General features: G+C 38.1%; 1 protein-coding gene across 1 annotated transcript; it reads left to right on the plus strand.

Annotated features, from left to right (window-relative positions):
• Positions 1-1258: 1258 nt before the first annotated feature.
• washc4 (WASH complex subunit 4) lies at positions 1259-23552 on the plus strand. The gene is made up of 33 exons (XM_079810308.1): positions 1259-1405; positions 2714-2853; positions 2942-2995; positions 3199-3264; positions 4286-4331; positions 4580-4647; positions 4731-4813; positions 4897-4939; positions 5028-5131; positions 5219-5339; positions 6925-7048; positions 7144-7271; positions 7354-7514; positions 7615-7741; positions 8570-8695; positions 9892-9999; positions 10078-10224; positions 11176-11255; positions 11366-11471; positions 11552-11668; positions 12017-12185; positions 13057-13211; positions 13289-13363; positions 13449-13553; positions 14844-14978; positions 15070-15178; positions 16060-16126; positions 16827-16913; positions 21342-21489; positions 21574-21670; positions 21761-21957; positions 22034-22130; positions 22212-23552. The coding sequence occupies exons 1-33, from the start codon at positions 1345-1347 to the stop codon at positions 22280-22282; spliced, it is 3522 nt and encodes a 1173-aa protein (XP_079666434.1). The 5' UTR covers positions 1259-1344; the 3' UTR covers positions 22283-23552.
• Positions 23553-23618: the final 66 nt, after the last annotated feature.

Genomic DNA, 23618 nt, shown 5'->3' on the forward strand with positions numbered 1-23618 from the left:
ATAGATAATAGTGAATCTTTAATCTCCAATTATTTACATATTTATAGTCACCTTTAAATATTGTACAGTCTCGTTTCTAAATTATTGTACAGTTCTCGAACTAAAACTGTAGATCAAGTTTGAACTGTTAAGCTTTAAATTCAAAGTTAAAGGTTTTTATTTGACCAAAAATATCTGTGGCTATGGCATGATATATAAAAAATAAATATAATATTATTTAAAATTTAAAAGAGATATATATTTAGTTCTGTGTACATAGCGCTTTTGTGAAGTCAAAAGTTTGAGAACTAAGGTTTACATTTAGAAAAGAAAAGACCAGTGCATATTTCTAAATTTAACTTACAGACAACATAATTATTATTCAGCACATGTGATTATATTGATCTGACATACTAATATATAAGCAGAACATTTAAATGCTTAATATTTAATAAGATGTGCTCAGGTAAACATTACTATACTGAAAATCTTATAAAATTGCAACTTAAATTCAATGTTTACAAAAATGTGCCTTACCTTAAGCAGCAAAGCCCTAAAACCAACAAGTTGTGCATGTGGTGGTTGTCGAGCACATTTTTTAAAAACTTTTTTCTCTCATTCAGCCTGACATACACATTATTAGCAGACTGACTGTGTGACAGTGAAGTCAATCAGGTTTGTGAAGTCACTCTGTTTGTGCTGAGCTCATACTGACAATGAACTCATTTGGCACACATTTCTCATTACAAAACCGAGGACAGACTCAAATTATATGAATGTGGGCTTCAGGCGTTTGCGCCAACGGACTGGTAAATAATTCTGTACAATTGTACAATTACAAGGAGAGAGTTGTTCCATAATTTGTGTTGTCGCCGTGCTTAAGGCGCCACACACAGGACAGAGTGAGAACTGCAAGTTAAAGGGTATTCTTGTTCTTGATACGTAAAGCCATTGTATTTATTTTTAAATTGATCGGAGATTATATATTTTCACAAATGCAATATTTAATTTGTTCGCCTTCTCTTTTATTTGTTTTTATAAAAATTACGACTTTTTACTGTCATTCTCCCCACAAAAAAACTATCCTCAGAGCATAGCTCAAAAGTTCATATATATTAAAATATATATTACAATATAAAAATATATGTAACAAATCAAAACGACCAAAATAGACATTCGGTCATTTTCTACGTGCCTTTATTATGAATTTCCCCCAGAAGCGCAGACCGGAAATTTGCGTCACCGTGCGAATCATGTGACTCCCAGCTCAGCCCCTCCCCTCTCTGACACTGTGCAGTAACCCCCCAAACAGACTGATCTAATGGCAGCTGTCTGAAAACACCAGTCTGTGTCGTTTTTATCAGGATGGCTGTGGATTCATTATCTCCTGATTGGGAGTTTGACCGCTTTGATGATGGATCACAAAGTAAGTAACGCGTCTGTTCGGGATGACATTGGGAATGTGTATAAAGCTGAATAGACCAGAGCCTGCAGCTAAGTAGCTGAATAATGTTAGCCAGCTGTCAGATGACCAGGGAAAGTGGCCAACTTTAAACACTGATTAGATTCATGTGTGTGGGCTTTATTGATTACACACAAATTGTGATCAATTTTGATTTCACTTTCATTTGGAAGTGTCTCTACATCATTGTAGATGAGGATTGGATTTCTTTTAATGCAAAAATAGGCAATTCATTTAATTAGCCAGTGAATTCAGTGCTCAGAATATTATTTTATTATTTATTCACTTATTATTATTACATTTAAGTAAGATTGACTTGCCTAAAGTCTGAATATCATACATTCGGATTCGATATTGTTTTGGTTTATAACAGGGGAGATCAAACTTTAAAGAACTAAAGACCTATTATTTTTATTTTATACAAGATGTCATATAAAATAATATCTGTATTTTCATATATATATATATATATATATATCTCGATTAATTGTTATTAATAGCATCCAAAATAAAAGTTCATGTTTAAGTAATATGTATGTACACACACATTCATGTATATGTTTAAGAAATATTTGCATGTACATACTGTATATATTTATATAATTTATATTTTATATACATATAAATATTTAATATATAAATATAACACATTTTTCTTATATATATGCATGCATGCATGTGTGTGTATTTATATATATACATAATAATTATACATAGCACACAGACATTATGTAAATATGAAGTTTTATTTTGGATGCGATTAATCGATTTGACATCGCTAATATAATTAAAATGACCTTTGTGTGTGTGTACGACCTTTGTGTGTGTGTATAAGTCTCTTATGCTCATCAAACCTGCATTTATTTGTTCAAAAATACATTTAAAAAACTGTAATATTGTGAAATTTCAATTTAAAATAGATTTTCAAAATAATAATTTCTGAAGGATCATGTGACACTGAAGACTGGAGTAATGGCGGATGAGAATTCAGCTTTGCATCAAAAAAATAAATAATATTTTAAAGTATAATAAAATAGAAAACCATTATTTTAAATTGTAATAATATTTCACAATATTACATTTTTTTCTGTATTTTAAAAAACATATATATATAAAAAAAATTTTTTTATTAATTTATTTTCCATTTATATAATTATACAAATATATGTGTACTTAGAATTTCCTGTCCCCCAATAAGGAAGGAAATCATTTTGAGCTTTTATTGCTGGTTTTGTGACTGTTATGTGTTGCATTTGGTTCCTTCCTGTGTAGAAATTCACACAGAAGTGCAGGTTAAAAACTATGAGAAGTTTTTAGAAGAATATACCGCTCAGCTCCAGGGTATTGAAGAAGCGCTAGACGACTCTATCGGGGATGTATGGGACTTCACCCTGGATCCCATCTCTTTGAAGGTGTTGTGTAATTTATTGCATCTTCATATCAGTGATTATTTCTTGTTGAATTGCATTTAAGATCACTGTCTTTGCTCTTCCTCACCAGCTCCTGCCGTATGAACAGTCCTCACTGTTGGAACTCATCAAGACAGAAAATAAGGTCTGCCAATCCTTGGTTCGAGTTTGAACAATTTTCTGTTTTAGATGCTGCAGTTTACATGTGATGGACTGAAGTGAAATGAGTGTATTATGAGTTTACCTGTTGCTTCTCTCTCTCTCTCTCTCTCTCTCTCTCTCTCTCTCTCTCTCTCTCTCTCTCTCTGTCTCTCTCTGTCTCTCTCTGTCTCTCTCTCTCTTCAACAGGTGCTTAATAAAGTCATCACAGTGTATGCAGCTCTTTGCAGTGAGGTTAAAAAACTCAAATATGAGGTAAGTTGGAGACTTGAGTAATGAATGGAAATAATACGAGAAAATACAAGGAGGACGCATTTAAAGGGTTAGTTCACCCAAAAATGAAAATTATCCCATAATTGCATTTATTTATATATCAGGTCAGAGGTCACTCTCCCACTGGAACTCGACTTGCGTATGGCCCTTACCGGAAGCCAGTGATTATAGTTTATAAAGTTATAAATATGGATATTTTTCTTACAAAAATGGATTGCTTCGCTTCAGAAGGCATTTATTAACCCCCTGGAGCCGTATACGCCGTATAGCTGCCGCTATTTTGTATTGAAGTCTATGGGAAGTCTAGTTTAATTTCCCCTAAAAGTGGGCGTGAATCTGTTCAGAGACATTCTATGACGTTGTGCCGATTGTGCGTATGCTCCGTATGATTACTTTTATGAGGGATGGATGCCTTTTGGGCTTCAAAATCTATGGTACCATAGTTTTTTTAAATATATAACTCCAATTGTGTTAGCCTGAAAGAATAAGGTCCTTTATACCTAGGATGGCTTGAGGGTGAGTAAATTATGGGATCATTTTCATATTTGGGTGAACTAACTTTTTAATTTATGCAAAAGTAAAGCTATTTAAAAATGTTACGAAAGATTTCTTTTTCAGATTTCTTTTTCCTGAAAAAAATGTATCAGTTTCCACAAAAATATTAAGCAGCACAACTGCTTGCAGCATTGAAAATGATATGAAATATTTCTTGAGCAGCAAATCATTATATTGGAATGATTCCTGAAGGATCATGTGACTGGAGTAATGATGCTGAAAATTCAGCTTTGATCACAGGAATAAATTACATTTTGAAATATATTCAAATAGAAAAGAGTTATTTTAAACTGTAATAATATTGCTGTTTTACTGTATTTTTAATCAAATAAATGGCAGCCTCAGTGGTTAGCAGAGAGAGCAAATAATCTTTTGAACAGATGTTTATAAAGTCATATGTTTAATTATAAAGTTTATGGTTTTGTACTATTTTTTTGTCTGCTTTTAGGCTGAAACCAAGTTCTACAATGGCTTGTTGTATTATGGTGAAGGAGGTAACAATTGTTGTTTTATTTATTTGCAGTTCAGTTTACAGCTTGTCTGCATGAGAATCTTTTAAGTTTACTATTATTCCCATTTTAGTTCAATAATCATATATCTGAGTGGATATTCATTGATTATTGATTTTATCCAGCTAGAATGGAACGCTATTCATGTTCAACTTTGTCGTTCGACTTTAATTGAACTAACCTGTACTTTTTAATAAAAAAGTATTGCATGACTCCATTTGATTGGATTGCAGTGTCAGACACTAGTGTGGTGGAGGGAGAGTCTCAGATTCAGATGGGCCGCTTCATTTCCTTCTTACAGGTTTGACATTATGATCTTTTTGCATTCAAAAGAAATGACTGAGCCTTAAACACATTAATGTTTTCTTTGCTTCCATGTAACAGGAGCTGTCTTGCTTTGTGTCGCGCTGCTTTGAGGTGGTGGTCAACATGGTTCACCAGCTGGCTGCTTTATACAACAGCAGCAAGTGAGAAATATAAAATATTCACATGTTATGTAGTGTTATTTGAATGCGCTGTTGCTGAATTATTATTATTTTTTATATCTCAGGGGTGCAACAAAAATCATTGAGTCCACAGGTGTACACTTTCAGGTGATTTTCATTTTCTCTGTCATCTTCATGTGGTTCTTGACTCATACCTGACGTCTTGTATTGAAGGTTTCTCTCTGTCCACAATCAGGCAGTGTACGAGCATCTGGGAGAACTTCTGGTGGTGCTCATCACCCTGGATGAGATCATGGAGAACCACGCCACACTGAGGGAACACTGGAAGATGTATAAAAGGTGGAGTGGGAGAAGGCATTTATGAAATGTGAGAAGAAGGCATTTATGAAATGTGTTTGAAGAGCTTTTCTGTGTTGTTTTCTAAAGGTTACTGAAATCTGTCCATCATAACCCGGCTAAGTTTGCCATTCCAGAGGAGAAACTGAAGCCCTTTGAGAAGCTCTTACTGAAGCTGGAGGGACAGCTGTTGGACAGCATGATCTTTCAGGTCAACACCATTCTTTTTTTGTTTTTGCATTGTAAAATAAAACCTGGAGCTGTAGTTTGCTTTTTTGCCATTTAAAGGAACTCGCCGACTTTTTGGGACTTTAGCTTATTCACCGTATCCCCCAGAGTTAGATAAGTCCATACATACCATTCTCATCTCCGTCCGTGCCATAACTCTGTCTGACGCACCCACCGCTAGCCTAGCTTAGCACAAAGACTGGAGGTAAATGGCTCCAGCTAGCCTACGTGTTCTAAGACCGACGGAAAATGAAAAGTTGCGATTTTCTGGAACGATATGGCTAGGAACTATTCTCTCATTCCTGCGTAGTAATCAAGGAACTTTGCTGGCGTACCATGGGTGCAGCAGCGCAATGATGAATAGCGCTTGCGTAATATCATTGCGCCGCTGCACCCATGGTACGGCAGGAATGAGAGAATAGTTCCTAGCCATATCGGTCTAGAAAATCGCAACTTTTCATTCTTAGTACACGATGTAACTATACGCATCACAACATATAAAAAGGAAAATGTTGCTGTTATTTTGTCGCTTATTGAGCAGTAGGCTAGCTGGAGCCCTTTACCTCCAGTCTTTGTGCTAAGCTAGGCTAGCGGTGTGTGCGTCAGACAGAGTTATGGCACACACGGGGATGAGAATGGTATGTATGGACTTATCTAACTCTTGGGGATACGATGAATAAGATAAAGTCCCAAAAAGTCATCGTGTTCCTTTAATTTTGTCAGATAAACACCCTTTAATTTTGTCAGATAAACACCCTAACCAAGTTTAGGGTTTTGTTCTTCCCAATATAACATACTCCTCATATTTTGATGGTCATTAAAAACACATTACTTTTCTGTGTGTGTGTATGTTGCGTTAAATTTATGTTAAAATGCCCCTATTATGCTATTTAAAAGGCTCCTGATTTTGTTTTGGAGGTCTCCAACAACAGGTTTACATGCATCAAAGGTTAAAAAACACTTTTTCCTCATAATATCCATTGCACATCACCACATTTTGGATGAATCAGTCCCTCTAAATCTCTCCTTTTCACAAGCTTACTCTGCTCTGATTGGCCAGACAGCCCAGTCTGTTGTGACTGGTCTACCGCTTGCAGCACGTTTCGAAAGCTACATATAGATACATCAATAATTCATACTTGCAGGTTGTGATTCTGAGGAGCAAATAATGCGTTTGAGGGCGGGTCAAGTTGTTTGCGGGCGGACAACGTACAACATAGCATTACGCGAATGTCTTTTCCAATGACGTAGAACCGGGATTCGAAATACAAACGACTCGTATAGGCGGTTCAGAGTCGATTCTTTCTTTTGGGAGACAATAACTTTATTTATTGTGCACTTTCGACTTAACAGCTTCAAAATTTGTTATTTTGATATGGGTGTGTGCAATTAATTAAGTATCACCATCTTATGTTTATCACAGACCTTATTTCACTCCCCATTATAAAAACCCATAGGCAAAGCTCGAGGGAACCACTGGCGAATTAGTCTTCCAGGTTTTGACATCATACCTGCGTCGCTCTATATTGGCTGTAGGTTAATAAGTGTTTTTTTCCTTTTTCATGCAGGCTTGTGTGGAGCAGAGGTTTGATAACCCAGGAGAAGGTGTATCGGTTTCTAAAAACAGTGCCTTTGCAGAAGAGTTTGCGTACAATATCAGAACCATTTTTGCCAACGTTGAGTCAAAGCTCGGTTTGTATTTGTTTTCAATTCCAAATAGCATCAATGAGACTTATTTTTTTGCTGTAGAGAACTGATAACAGTCATATAATCCATGTGACTTGCAGGTGAGCCGTCAGAGATTGACCAGCGGGATAAGTATACAGGCGTATGTGGCCTCTTTGTGCTACACTTCCACATCTTTAGGTCTGTTGACAAGAAGATCTATAAATCCCTGCTGGATGTGTGTAAAAAGGTGGGCACACTAACTAGTGGGAATTGTGCAATCTGCTCTTATCAGTCATTATCAAAACGATTTCCCTTCTCTAATCTTCCAGGTCCCTGCAGTGACATTAGCAGCTAATATAATCTGGTTTCCAGACACATTTCTGATAAACAAAGTCCCAGCGGCAGCTAAACTACTGGACAAGAAGAGCGTCCAGAGCATCCGCAGCAGCAGAGATGCATTCCTGCAGCAAAAGGCACAGACACTAATGAAGTAAGACAATTCTTGGAACAATACATTCATGGTCAGTGTATTTTATGCCATTATATCATTTGGGGTTCCTTATATTGACTGAATATGTTCCGGTGTGCAGGGACATGCAGTCCTACTACATATTTGTGACCTCCTGGATGATGAAAATGGAGTCAATATTATCGAAAGAACCGAAACCAGACAAACTGTCTGAGGACTTGAGCCACAGGTGTAATACCTTTGTCCAGGTAGAGATTAAAGTGTTCTTCTTTTTTCTGTCATTTTTGGGGTTAAAAATGTTGTTTATAGAGTTGGAAAATAATAATCTTCGGAATTACATTGCATTTCCAGTGCGGTGACGGTTTCATTATCAGATGTGGGTCACACATTAGATTAGGGTCCAGTTCTCAATATTAAATAACAGGGTTGCAAAGGGGCTGAAAATATCTTGTAAATTTCCGGAAACTTTCCAAAAAATCCTGGAAAATTTCCAAAGAATCCTGCAAAACTTTTCAACCCTATTAACTAACAATTAACTACTAATTTTGCCTCAAAAAACTCCTAATTACTGCTTATTAATATTTAGTAAGGTAGTTGTTAAAGGGTTATGAGGGTGAGTAATAAATGGCATTATTTTGAATTTGCATTATGGTGAACTAACCATTTAAGTTTAGGTATTGGGTAGGGGATTGAGGGATGCAGAAAAAGGCATTAATATGTGCTTTATTAATACTAATAAACAGACATTCCTAGTAATATGCATGCTAATAAGCAACTAGTTAATAATGAGAATTGGACCTTAAACTAAAGGGTAACACTTTGTTTTTACCATGTCCTATTTTGTTTCATATGTTACATGTACTTACCATAGTAATAACAGTAAATACTGCATAATTACATGCAACTAACCCTAACCCTCAACCAAACCCTAATCCTACCCTAACCCTATAGTAAGTATATGATGTTAATAAATATTACTCAGTACTTAAATATATTATAACACTGTAACAATGACACCTTAAAATAAAGTGTACAATCAACTAAAGTGTTACCCAGATGTGTCTGTGTTTCAACAGGGAATCCTGTACGCTTACAGCATCAGCACCATCATCAAGACCACTATGAATATGTACATGTCCATGCAGCGTCCCATGACGAAGACTTCGGTGAAGGCCCTGTGCCGATTGATGGAGCTGTTGAAAGTGGGTTGATGAGTCAGATAATTAAACAAATTAACATTTTATTTTCATATGCGAGCAGTGTTTATTATATACCGACTGCACTTCATCGTAGTGTGCACAATCATTTACACACTAAAAGTAGTGTATTAGTTATGGTGCTCGCAGTTTAAACACTAATGTCGTACATTAGTTATAGTGTGCACAATAATTGTAGTGTGGACAATATTTTAACTGTAGTAGTCATGTTCACTACGTATCTAATATATTGGTTGTGTGTCAACATTAATAGTAGTGTGCATTATAAGTATATTGTAGTATGCACAATAATTTACACAATAACAATAGTCTACACTAAAAATGTAGTGCATTACTCAGTTTAAACACAGATATTGTGCACTACAACTGTAGTACATTACTTGTAGTGTGCACAATAATTTGGAAACTAATAACGATGTGCACTATAAATTTAGTATATAATTTTACACATTAATAGTAGTGTTCACTACATATCTAGTATGATGGTTGTAGTGTGCACCGAAATGTCTGCATTAATAGTAGGACGCACTATAAATCTAGTGCATTGTATTGTGCACAATAATTTAGAGAATAATAGTAGTCCGCACTACAAATTTAGCGCATTACTTGCAGTGCTCACCGTTTTAACACAAATAAGTGCGCACTACAAATGTAGTACATTACTTGTACTGTGCATGATAATTTGGAAACTAATAACGATATGCACTACACATTTAGTATATAATTTTACACATTAATAGTAGTGTTCACTACATATCTAGTATGATGGTTGTAGTGTGCAGAATAATTTGGAAACCAATAATTATAAACACTACACATTTAGTATATAATTTTACACATTAATAGTATTGGTCACTACATATCTAGTATGGTGGTTGTAGTGTGTACAATAATGTCCATAAATCTAGTACATTGTAATATAAGTCATGCAAACTAATATTAGTAATGTACAGGCTGTTCTAGGTACCAAGTGTACACTAGGTAGTATGCACAAGTTACACTGTGCAGTGATAGGTAGTGTGTACTAGTTTTTTAGGCTGTGTGCAGTGTGCACTAGTTCTACTCTCCACCATAAATCAAGTACTCTAGTTGTAGGGTGCATTACAGATGTGCTACACTGATGGTATTCTTCTAGGTTGAGGGAAGTGCACAGTGTTTATATGAGTGTTTGTCAAGCACAGGCTGTGGAGCACACATTCCACCGGCGCTCAGTGGTTGTGGCAGATTCTGTGTCTCACATCACGCAACAGCTGCAGTCTCAGGCTCTGGCCTCCATCGCTACTGCTAAGGTACAAACACACAACCATTTCACATACACCAGCTCTATAGACCAGATATTCTAATGATTGATTGATGTCCTCATTCAGAAACGAGTGATCTCTGATAAGAAGTACAGCGAGCAGAGGCTGGACGTGTTGTCGGCTCTGGTTCTGGCTGAGAACACTCTGAACGGGCCCAGCACCAAAGAGAGGAGACTGATAGTGTCTCTGGCTCTCAGTGTTGGCACTCAGATGGTGAGTATACATACACAGAGTGCTTTTGAATCAAATTAATGGCCAATTTGTGACATTTGCATATAAACTATTATAATGAATGTCGAAGCCTCCAAAACTTTGAACAAGTTACTTCCAGTTTATTTATTTATTTTATGTTGCAAAATGCCAATGGAGTTTATTTTCCTAATAATGCATTTTATGTATTTGTTTATTAAATATTTTTTGTTTCGTTTGTTTGATGTTCATCGTTTTTGTTTGTTGTTTTTATGTTGGTTGTTTTGTTTGTTCGTTGTGTTTTGTTTGTTCATTGTTTTGTGTTATGTTCATTGTTTTGTTTTGATGTTTTGTTTGTTTGATGGTCGTTTTTTGTGTTTTGTTTGTTTGTTGTTTTTATGTTTTGCTTGTTTGTTGGTTTTTGTTTTGTTTATTTTCTTAATAATGCATTTTATGTATTTGTTTATTAATTATTTTTTATTTATTATTTTGTTTTGTTTGTTTGATGATCATTGTTTTTGTTTTTATGTTTGTTGTTTTGTTTGTTTGTTGTTTTGTTTTATATTTTGTTTGTTTTTGATTTTGTATGTTGCTTATTTTCGTTTTGTTTGATGTTCATTGTTTTTGTTTTGTTTGATGTTCATTGGTTTTTTATGTTTTGTTTGTTTGATGGTCGTTTTTTGTGTTTTGTTTGTTGTTTTTATGTTTTGATTGCTTGTTGGTTTTTTGGTTTTGTTTATTTTCTTAATACATTTTATGTATTTGTTTATTAAATATTTTTTATTTATTATTTTGTTTTCTTTGTTTGATGATCATTGTTTTTGTTTTGTTTGTTTGTTGGTTGGTTTTGTTTTTTGTTTTATATTTTGTATTGTTTGTTGTTCATTGTTTTTGTTTTGTTTGATGTTCATTGTGTTTTTTGTTTTGTTTTTGGTTTTGTTTGTTTGTTTGATTTGTTTTTTTGGTTTTGCACAGAAAACCTTTAAGGATGAGGAGCTCCTACCTTTACAGCTTGTGCTGAAAAAGCTGGACTTAATCAGTGAACTAAGAGAACGGTGAGCCTTGAATTTGTTCAACTAGTTATGATTAGCAGTAGCCGATTTTGAGTCAGTGATATCTATGTGGCTGTGTTGTAAGTGCATGATGGGATATCCTCTCTCCTCAGAGTCAAAGTGCAATGCGACTGCAGTTTTCTGTACTGGCATCGAACTGTCTTCCCCATATACCTGGATGACGTGTACGAAAATGCTGTGGATGCGGCCAGAATTCATGTAAAAGCATAGCACAAATTTTTTCTTTTTGTGAAATATTTTTTTTACATGTCATTTAAATATGTATATATTTTCTCTAGTACATGTTCAGTGCGCTCAGAGACTGTGTGCCCACCATGTTGCACGCCAAACACATGGAGTCATGTGATCAGCTGCTGGAGTGTTATGACACTGAGATCATGGAAATCCTCAATGAGGTAATCAGAGTGCTGGATGCATGTTTCTTTGTAGTGTAACAAAAGATGATGTAGCACTTTGGGTTCTACGGAGTCTGAATGAAACCAGAACATCCAATTATCAAACCTTTTATCCCATGACAGTTTACGACCCCAAATGTAAATGCTGTGTGTTAATAAAGTTGAGACACCCCATTGTCTGAGATGATTGTCTACAATTAATGACCATTTGCTCACGATATGATCCACTCAAATGCTGCAGAAACAACAAAACTGTTGACTTTGTTAACCATAAGGGAGTAGAATTTGGCTTGAGGCAGACTCTAATTTCTTACAGTAGTAATTTTGTATATATTTTCTGATCTTTAGCACCTGCTAGACAAGCTGTGTAAGGAGATTGAGAAGGACCTGCGCTTGTCTGTGCACACACACCTCAAACTGGATGACCGAAATCCTTTCAAAGTGGGCATGAAGGATCTGGCGCACTTTTTCTCTCTCAAGCCCATTCGCTTCTTCAACCGTTTCATTGACATCAAAGGTAGGGCATGAAAGACTGAATGCATGAGTTCTACTAAATCTATTTTATATAATGAGCACTTTAAAGGGAACATATCCTACATGTTTGTCTTTTGTACCTGAAATGTAATTATAATGTTAGTCAAGGTTTTTCGCATTTAAAAACAAGTGTTTTTTTAGTACTGTACCTTAAAGACTAATAACTGTAATTCAGGGAAATTTTGAGAGGAAAAAAAACAGCACTGCCAAAGTCAAATAGTTGAAGTATTAATATATTTTTTAAACAATGTTTTAACCTTTATTTAATCTGTATGTAATATTATTAATGTTTTTGCCTTTTTGAAAATCATGAGATTAATCCCAATTATTATTGTTTTTTTAATTTGTCTTATTTCTTTCTTTATTTTTTTTACAGAAAATGTATGTAACAAAATGTATTTTTACGTATTCAAGAATTAATTTTTTTAACAATAATTTATTGTAAAAAAAAGATTTATCTAATACTCTAACATTAATCATGGGTTACAGTTTTTTATTTTGTATAATTTAATAGAGTTTATTTAAGTTAGTAAATAGCTTTAGGAAATTGAAAATATCAATGTTATTCATAATCTTTTGTGATTTATGTTGTTTATATTATTATAGTATTAATACTATAATATAATAAATACAATATATATATATATATATATATATATATATATATATATAATGTGTGTGTGTGTGTATGTATTATAACATTTATATTTGATTTAATCATAAAGAACAATACCTTTATACATGAAAATAAAGAAAAGATGTCTTTCAATTGGGATAATTTCACTTGTCCTTGGTAGTGATGCTTCTAAGCAAGATGTGTAAGATATTAAGAACAAATCCTCTGTTCCCTGCAGCCTATGTGACTCACTATCTAGACAAGACATTTTACAACTTGACCACTGTGGCTCTTCATGACTGGGCCACGTACAGCGAGATGAGGAATCTTGCCACACAGCGCTATGGTTTGGTCATGACTGAGGCCCATCTCCCCAGCCAAACTCTGGAACAGGTACAGTATGTACCTCACTCAACAGATCAGCTCAAAAATGTCACATTTAGCCTCACAACACTGCTGGTGTCTTCTAGGGACTGGACGTCCTTGAGATCATGAGAAACATTCACGTCTTCGTCTCCCGCTACCTCTACAACCTAAACAACCAGGCAAGACTTTACCTCTGAAGTTACCGGTCCACAAATGTACATTACTTGATGTGTTTGTGTAAAACATGTTCTCCATTGTGTGTAGATCTTCATAGAAAGGACCAGCAACAACAAGCACTTAAACACCATAAACATCCGTCACATTGCCAACTCCATTCGCACTCATGGAACGGGTATCATGAACACAACGGTATGTAGAGATCCGTCTGTATTATGTGACCAGTAATATCTCATCATAATATGCCGAAATCTTAGAAAGCAGGGTGGCCGATTTAAAGCTGAAATATATGGTTTCACACTATTTCATTTAAAGATAGTAAAAATACATGCATAAAAGTTGCTGAAATTAAATGTATATTTATTTTAGGGCTGTCAAACGATTAATCACAATTAATCGCATCCAAAATAAAAGTTTGTGTTTAAATAATATATGTGTGTACTGTATATAATTATTATGTACTTATAAATACACACACATTCATGTATATATTTAAGAAAAATTTTATATTTATACTGTATATAAAATATTTATATATAAGATAAATTATATACATACAGTATATACATGCAAATATTTCTTAAATGTATACATGCATGTGTGTGTTTTTTATATATGTATTTATATATACATAATTATACACAGTACACGCACAGATTATGTAAACACAAACTTTTATTTTGGATGCGATTAATTACTATTAATTGTTTGACAGCTCTAATTTATTTTACATAGTATGTACTAAATGATAAATAAATAATTTGCAAATGGATATGAAAAAACTTGAACTTGTTGAAAAATAAATAAATAAATAAAATAAAGTAAAATAAACAGATTTATAATTTAGATGGCAACTTCTTGATTCTGTAGTACTATTTTAGTGTTTTCCTATATTACTATTACTGTATATTACTATAGTGTAATTCTAGTATAAGTACTGATAATAGAAAATAAATGCTATAATACTTTTTCCTAGAGAAGTGACCGAAGCTAAATACTGAAGTCGGAAAGGAAATGACGCATTCTACGCAGTCCCTAAAGGGACATAAGCATGAAAAATATATTTCAATGCTTTTGCGTTCTCTCTCAATTATAAGTTGGGTGATTTATATTGTATAATTTGTGGGCATCAGGTAGCCGCTATCAATATGCAGGGTTTTAAAATTGCTTTTTAATGTGCGCTCACTTTTCACTATCGCATTTGCTATCCCGCGTACTACCGCGTACTAACATTTTCCATGTCTTTCCGAATAAGGAAATCCCTACTCTTTCATATACCATTTACATTCTTTAAACAGAGACAGTAAAGTAATGAAGACCCGTGAGGCACTGGTGTTCTCGGTGCTGTCAAAATAAAAGCCTGGCACACCGTCAAAATAAAAGTCTGTTTCTGACATATCTGCCAAACAGAAAAACCTTAAAAAATGCTAAATGTATATCGATTGCCCACTAATATTGATGGTTTGAAGTATCTCTCTCCAGGTGAACTTCACGTATCAGTTTCTCCGCAAGAAGTTCTATATTTTCAGTCAGTTCATGTATGACGAGCACATCAAATCCAGACTCATCAAAGACATCCGCTTCTTCAGGGAAACCAAGGATCAGACCGACCAAAAAGTATGTTGCTCTCCGTTTGCATGTTGTTTTTTTCATGAAGCAATATCATTTTTTGAAGACGTGTTCTTCTGTTCGTTTCTGCTGTATGAAGTACCCCTTTGAGCGCGCGGAGAAGTTCAACCGTGGCATCAGGAAGTTGGGTCTTACTCCTGATGGTCAGAGCTACCTGGATCAGTTCAGACAGCTCATCAGTCAGATCGGTAAACTTTGTCTAAAGATTTTTAAACACATCTGGAACTCTTTCCTTTTGTAATGTTCTCAACGTCATGAGGTGCATGCTGGGATGCTTAGGGCCCTTTGATTTGAGCGGTGTGAAAAACGCAAACGGTATCCAGCCAAAAAAAAAGGAATTTACGATATAACGCAGAATATCACTGAAAACAGAAACTGAGAGGTCTGTTACAAAGAGAGAGTGAAAAACAGGATCGAAAATATCCTATTACTTCTAAATTATGTAAATATCTTGCTACCACAAGTGGATGTAAGAGAACATTATAAAATGTAAAAAAAAAATACAGGGAATTTAGGGTGGGAAAATAGAACATATTTCATAGAGCCTAATATTTTTTGCATTTTAATAATATATTAAATTGTTAAAGTAAACAGATTTATTAGAGCCTAGATGCTTTTAAACATCACGTGGGACACTTTGGGCTGATTTTACTCAGTCCAGTCCAATTCATTAAAAAAAAGAAAACTTTAACAAAATTTTTTTAAAGGGATAGTTCACCCAAAAATGAAGATTCTGTCCTCATTTCTCAACCTAAAGTTGTATGAGTTTCTTTCTTCTGCTGAACACTAACAAAGATATTTTGAAGAATGTCGGTAACCAAACAGATCTCGGCAGCCATTGACTTCCATAGTATTTTTTTTCTGTGGAAGTCAATGGGTGCCGTCAACTGTCGGGTTACCAACATTCTTTAAAATACCTTCTTTTGTGTTCAGCAGAAGAAAGACACTCATACAGGTTTGAAACAACATGAGGGTGAGTAAGTGATGGGTGAATTATCCCTTTAAGCAGTCTGAAGGTTTTTATTATTATTGAGGCTTCTTTCATTCCCTTTCTTCTGCTCTCTTCCAGGCAATGCGATGGGCTATGTGCGCATGATTCGGTCAGGAGGGCTGCACTGCTGCAGTAGCGCTATTAGGTAGAGCATCACTTTCTATTACCACTATAAAATAAGATGGACAGCGTCTCCGCTTCCTTCCACTGTAGAAAAATGAAAATATACCCAGAATATGACCCAGAAATGGTCATTGCTGATGACGTCGTTTGGAGCCTGAGTCTGCACAGTAATGATCCTGTGGTGGAGTCGCGGCATCAAGGTCCCGTCCACACTCCCGCTCCCGCAGATTCATTCGCAAGCACACCTGTCAATCATGACGTCACATCCCATTTTTAAGGCATCAAATAACTAACACCTGAACATTCGTCTGCAGGATAAGAAGTACCTAAAATGTCAGAAACCATTTTCAGAAACTTCAGAACTTTGAAGTGTAATTGGATTGGATTAATTGGATTTGGCTTGCATCTCTTTCGATTACATGGATAGGGCGGGTTTATGACCTATACTGCAGCCAGCCACCAGGGGACGATCGCAACATTTTGGCTTCACTTTTCAGGGCATGTGCTGCACACTTGACAAACTAAACACAAAGGTTATTTTGACATTCAGATCATAGTAATATTTGACTAAATGATTAATACTAGATAAAGTTGTCTCGCATGAAATGAGACACACACACACACACACACACACACACACACACACACACACACACACACACACACACACACACACACACATATGGCATATAGCAAGGTATTTACACTGACATGTCTTCCAGGTTTGTTCCTGATCTAGAGGACATTGTGAACTTTGAGGAGCTTGTAAAAGAGGAAGATCTTTCTGAAGAGACGCAGAAGGCCGCCAGGTACTGTACATCATAACTCACTCAATCAGCATCTCTGCCACCTGCCAGCTTGGGAACCTATTATAGAAAATTAATATGAATTAAATAAATAATAAAACATAACAATTAAAAAATACTAAAACAATAATAATGCTATTACTAATAATAATAATAAAAACTAGCAATGATAATTCATACTACTACTAATAATAATTAATGATAATACTACCTATAATACAATAATAGTAATGAATAAATCATAATAATCATTGTTAGTTTTTAGCATTTTAGTTATTATTAAATACTAAAACATTAATAATATAATTGATTTAATATAAATGGTATTAAAAATATACAATAATTATTAATAAATAATAAAACGACAATAATTCATAAATACCAAACACTAATTACTGAAATATCCATCCATCCATCATCTTCAGCTTATCCGGGGCCGGGTCGCGGGGGCAACAGTCTAAGCAGAGACAACCCAGACTTCCCTCTCCCTAGCCACTTCCGACAGCTCTTCCGGGGGAACCTCGAGGCGTTCCCAGGCCAGCCGGGAGACATAATCCCTCCAGCGTGTCCTAGATCTTCCCCGGGGCCTCCTCCCGGTGGGACGTGCCCAGAACACCTCCCTGGGAAGGCGTCCAGGAGGCATCCGAAATAGATGCCCGAAGATTTCAAAAGGGAAAATACTTTCCATTCTTTTTCTATTTGGTATGATGAAAGTCTAAATGGATATTCAGCTGGCCCAGATACCTCAGCTGGCTCCTCTCGATGTGGAGGAGCACCGGCTCTACTCTGAGCTCCTCCCGAGTGACCGAGCTTCTCACATCTCTAAGGGAGCGCCCAGCCACCCTACGGAGAAAGCTCATTTCGGCCGCCTGTATCCGGGATCTTGTCCTTTCGGTCATGACCCAAAGCTCATGACCATAGGTGAGAGTAGGAACATAGATCGACCGGTAAATCGAGAGCTTTGCCTTACAGCTAAGCTCCTTCTTTACCACGACAGACCGGTACATCGACTGCATTACTGCAGAAGCTGCACCAATCCGTCTGTCAATCTCCCGTTCCATCCTTCCCTCACTCATGAACAAGACCCCAAGATACCTGAACTCCTCCACTTGAGGCAGGAACTCTCCACCAACCTGAAGTGGGCAATCCACCCTTTTCCGACTGAGAACCATGGCCTCGGACTTGGAGGTGCTGATTCTCATCCCAGCCGCTTCACACTCGGCTGCAAACCGCCCCAGTGCACGCTGAAGGTCCTGGTCTGAGGAGACCAACACGACAACATCATCTGCAAAAAGCAGCGACAAAATCGTATGGTCCCCAAACCGAACACTCTCCGGCCCTTGGCTGCGCATAGAAATTCTGTCCATAAAAATTATGAACAGAACCGGTGACAAAGAGCAGCCCTGCCGGAGTCCAACATGCACCAGGAACAGGTCTGACTTACTGCCGGCAATACGAACCAAGCTCTGGCTCCGGTCACACAGGGACCGAACAGCCCTAAGCAGGGGGCCGCCGACCCCATACTCCCAGAGCATCCTCCACAGGATGCCACGAGGAACACAGTCGAATGCCTTCTCCAAATCCACAAAACACATGTGGACTGGTTGGGCAAACTCCCATGAACCCTCCAGCACCCTGGAAAGGGTATAGAGCTGGTCCAGTGTTCCACGGCCGGGACGAAAACCACAATGTCCCTACTGAATCCGAGGTTCCACTATCGGCCAAATTCTCCTCTCCAGTACCCTGGCATAGACTTTCCCGGGGAGGCTGAGAAGTGTGATCCCCCCTATAGTTGGAACACACTCTCTGGTCCCCCTTATTGAAAAGAGGGACCACCACCCCGGTCTGCCAGTCCAGAGGTACTGTCCCCAACCGCCATGCGATGTTGCAGAGGCGTGTCAGCCAAGACAGCCCCACAACATCCAGAGACTTGAGGTACTCAGGGCGGATCTCATCCACCCTCGGTGCCTTGCCACCGAGGAGCTTTTTAACTACCTCGATGACTTCAGCCCGTGTGATGGACCTCCTCCGAGTCCCCAGCCACTGCTTCCTCAATGGAAGACATGTCGGTGGGATTGAGGAGATCCTCGAAGTATTCCTTCCGCCGCCCGACGATATCCCCAGTTGAGGTCAACAGGTGCCCATCTCCACTGTAAACAGTGTTGGTAGGGCACTGCTTCCCCCTCCTGAGGCGTTGAACGGTTTGCCAGAATCTCTTCGAGGACAACCGATAGTCTTTCTCCAAGGCCTCACCAAACTCCTCCCAGGCCCGTTTTTTTGTCTCCACGACTACCCGGGCTGCAGTCCGCTTGGCCTGCCGGTACCTGTCAGCTGCCTCCAGAGTCCCACAAGCCATCCAGGCCCGATAGGACTCCTTCTTCAGCTTGACGGCATCCCTTACTTCCGGTGTCCACCACCGGGTTCGGGGATTGCCGCCTCGACAGGCACCGGAGACCTTACGGCCACAGCTCCAAACGGCCGCATCGACAATGGAGGTGGAGAACATGGTCCACTCGGACTCAATATCTCCAGACTCCCTCGAGATCCGGTCGAAGCTCCGCCGGAGGTGGGAGTTGAAGATTTCTCTGACAGGGTTTCCAACAGACCCTCACAGTACGTTTGGGTCTGCCGAGTCTGTCCAGCTTCCTCCCCCGCCATCGGATCCAACTCACCACCAGGTGGTGATCAGTTGACAGCTCCGCCCCTCTCTTCACCCGAGTGTCCAAGACATATGGCCAAAGGTCTGATGAGATGACCACAAAGTCGATCATCGACCTCCGGTCTAGGGTGTCCTGGTGCCACGTGCACTGATGGACACCCTTATGCTTGAACATGGTGTTCGTTATGGACAAACCGTGGCTAGCACAGAAATCCAATAACAGAACACCGCTCGGGTTCAGATCAGGGGGGCCGTTCCTCCCAAACATGCCCCTCCAGGTGTCACTGCCCACGTGGGCGTTGAAGTCCCCCAGTAGAATGACGGAGTCTCCAGTCGGAGCACTTTCCAGCACCCCTCCCAGAGACTCCAAGAGGGCCGGGTACTCCGCACTGCCGTTCGGCCCGTAGGCACACACGACAGTGAGAGACCTATCCCCGGCTCGAAGGCGCAGGGAAGCGACCCTCTCATTCACCGGGGTGAACTCCAACACATGGCGGCTGAGCTGGGGGGCTATAAGCAAACCCACTCCAGCCCTCCGCCTCTCACCATGGGCAACTCCAGAGTGATAGAGAGTCCAGCCTCTCTCATGAAGTGTGGTTCCAGAGTCCAAGCTGTGTGTGGAGGTGAGCCCGACTATCTCTAGTCGGTACCTCTCGACCTCCCGCACAAGCTCAGGCTCCTTCCCCGCCAACGAGGTGACATTCCACGTCCCTAAAGCCAGATTCCGTGTCCAGAGATCGGGTCGTCGGGGGCCTTGCCTTCGACTGTCGCCCGATCCACTATGCACCGGCCCCTTACGCTCCCTCCTGCAGGTGGTGAGCCCACAGGAGGGCGGCCCCACGTCACTCCTTCGGGCTGAGCCTGGCCGGACCCCATGGGGGGAGGCCCGGCCACCAGGCGCTCGCATACGAGCCCCAACCCCGGGCCTGGCTCCAGGGTGGAGCCCCGGCTGCGCCATGCCGGGCGACGTCTCGGTCCTTGTTGTAAATGTCATCATAAAGGGTTTGTGAACTGTTCTTAGTCTGGCCCGTCACCAGGGACCGGTTTGCCTTGGGAGACCCTACCAGGGGCATATAGCCCCAGACAACATAGCTCCCAGGATCATTCGGGTACTCAAACCTCTCCACCACGATAAGGTGACAGTTCAAGGAGAGGAATTACTGAAATATAATAATGATAAATAAATCCTTAATAAAAATCATAATTATAAATAATTAGTAATACATGATAATAGAACCATACCAATAATAATAATAATAACAACAATTAATTATTATTATTCTTGTTTTCATATTTATGGGTTATATTAATAACACTCATTATAATACATAATTATTACATGATTAATCAATCATAAACATGGTTGATAATTAAAACATATCAATAATAATATTAGTAGTCAATCATTTGTAAATTATTAATTTCTAAAATGATTAATATAACAATAATTGATAAATACTAAAAATACTAGTTACTGAAATATAATGAGTGATAAATAAAACAATAATAATTAGTCATTAATAATAAACAGCAACATTAGTAACATAATGATCATAATAAAAACATACAAAAAATAATAACAATAAACTATTAATAATATTGTTTTCATATTTATTGGTTCTTCAAAATAACACTCATACTATATATTTACTACATAATTTAAAAAAACATTAACATTATTGATAATTAAAATAGACCAATAACAATAGTCAAATATATAATGAATATTTTCTAAATCTTTATTAATGATAATATTTTTTTTCTTCCTCCAGTCAACTGGATTGTGTGCTTAGCGACCTGACTAGCAACTCGGCTGAAGGAACCGAGTACTTCAAGATGCTGGTGGGGGTTTTCGCACCAGAGTTTCGCAGCATTAAGAACATGCACTTGAGGAACTTCTACATGATTGTTCCTCCTCTGGTGGGTCTTCAGATCTGGGATGTGGCAATCTCTTGCTAATTTCAGCATCACATGCATGACGGTCATTTCTCTTCTCCCTCACAGACGGTCAATTTCGTGGAACACTCCATCGGCTGCAAAGAAAAACTAAACAAAAAGAACAAAGTGGGAGCTGCGTTTACAGATGATGGTTTTGCCATGGGTACGCGTTCAATGCAGTTACAAACATCGGTTGTATTATACATTTTTTGCTATGAGCGATCTATTCAGTGACCTTTCCCGTGTTGTCCAGGTGTCGCCTACATCCTGAAGCTTCTAGACCAGTACCAGGAGTTTGACTCCCTCCATTGGTTTCAAGCTGTGAGGGAAAAGTACTTGAAGGAAATGAATGCAGTGGTGAAGGAGCAGAACGTTCAGTCCACCAGCCAAGACGAGAAGCTCATGCAGACCATGAACCTGACCCAGAAGAGACTGGACGTGTATCTACAGGTGTGGGAGCATCTTCATGCTCTTCAACAGTGATGGCAAATTGCTGTGTTTATTCACTTCTTCTCTCCATTTGTAGGAGTTCGAGCTGCTTTATTTCTCTCTGAGCAGCGCTCGGATCTTCTTCAGAGCTGATAAAACAGCAGCCGAGGAGACCCAGGAGAAGAAGGACAGAGGTTGGTTGATGGATCCATGATCTCTAGAACATCTTATAGGGACTTTATGTAGCACAAACACTTATTCAAGCTCTTTTTCAGAGGACGTTGCCAAAACCGGTCCTGGTTCCTCAGCGATTGAGGGTTCTCCTGGGGAATCAAGCGGCAAGTGAAACTACGAAACAGCTTGAATGAGATAAATCATGGAGGTTATAAACATTGATCCTCCAGCCACTGTACTTCTTTTGGAGTCTGTACAGCGTCTTAAACTCATTTTGGCGTTACGCCACCTGCACTCTTTAGACTGGAACTGACTGTGGATTTGGACCAACGATTCGCTTTTAGACCACATTTGTTTTATGCATCTACAATGATATGTTCAACCGCTGTTTTGCCAACATTGTTTCCGATACTGACATGCTCAAATGTGATTGGTAGATGAAGGTTTCTTAAAGGGATAGTTCACCCCAAAATGAAAATTGTCATAATTTGCTCTCACCCTCAAGTTGTTCCAGACCTGTATAGATGTTTTTGTTCTGCTGTACACAAAGGAAGATATTTGGAAGAATGTTGTAACCAAGCAGATCTCCCAATTTGACTACACCATAGTATTTTTCCCCCCTACTATGGTAGTCAATGGGGGGCGAGATCTGCTTGGTTTTATACAGTTTTAAAACAACTCGAGGGTGAGTAAGTGAAGACTGAATTTTCATTTTTGGGTGAACTATCCCTTTAACGTCCTCTTGAATAGGCACAAGTATTTTTATATGATAAAAACTATTAAGTATACTTTTTTAGATATAGAAATTAAAAAACAAAAATTCAAAGATAATGAAATTTAAAGGTTAGTTCACTTAAAAATTTAAATCATTTTTTATTCACCCTCATGTCACTTCAAATCTGTATTACTTTTATTCTGTGGGACCAATAGAGTATTTTGGACCCCATTTACTTTCATTATATGGACAAAAATGGTTCTTTCTCAAAAGAAAGGAAATTCATACATGTTTGGGACAACATGAGGGTGAGTAAATGACAGACCTTTCATTTTTGTTATATCAATGTTGATTTATGGAAACTAGAATGCTTTTTTTTTCTGTCAAGAGAATTGAGTACTAATTTACTTTACTAACGCCCAAATCTTATAAAAAAATTGACATGTATAATATAAAATGTAGCACACTGACATGATTTGTTTAGTCTATTTGTGCTGTTTAAAATGTGTCCGAAACACACATCGTGATGGAGGAAGTTGAATCGCACTTGCCTTAAAGCTGCTGCCGTCTTACAGTATTCATAGTGATCGAGAAGCACACTACGCAGCAGTTTCTTCACATCATTGACACTCCATCTGATTTTCTTGTCTATTTTGACCGGTTGTAAGTCGTTTGTGTGTATTAACCATCAACCTCATGGCGTCTTTATTAAAATACTTGGGGGGTGAAAAAACAACAAACCGTCTGCTCAGGTGAAAGAGGAAAAGGCATGTTAGTTTTAGTCATGCATTAC

The sequence above is a fragment of the Gobio gobio genome (assembly GCF_949357685.1).
Source record: "Gobio gobio genome assembly, chromosome: 25".
Taxonomy (NCBI): domain Eukaryota; kingdom Metazoa; phylum Chordata; class Actinopteri; order Cypriniformes; family Gobionidae; genus Gobio; species Gobio gobio.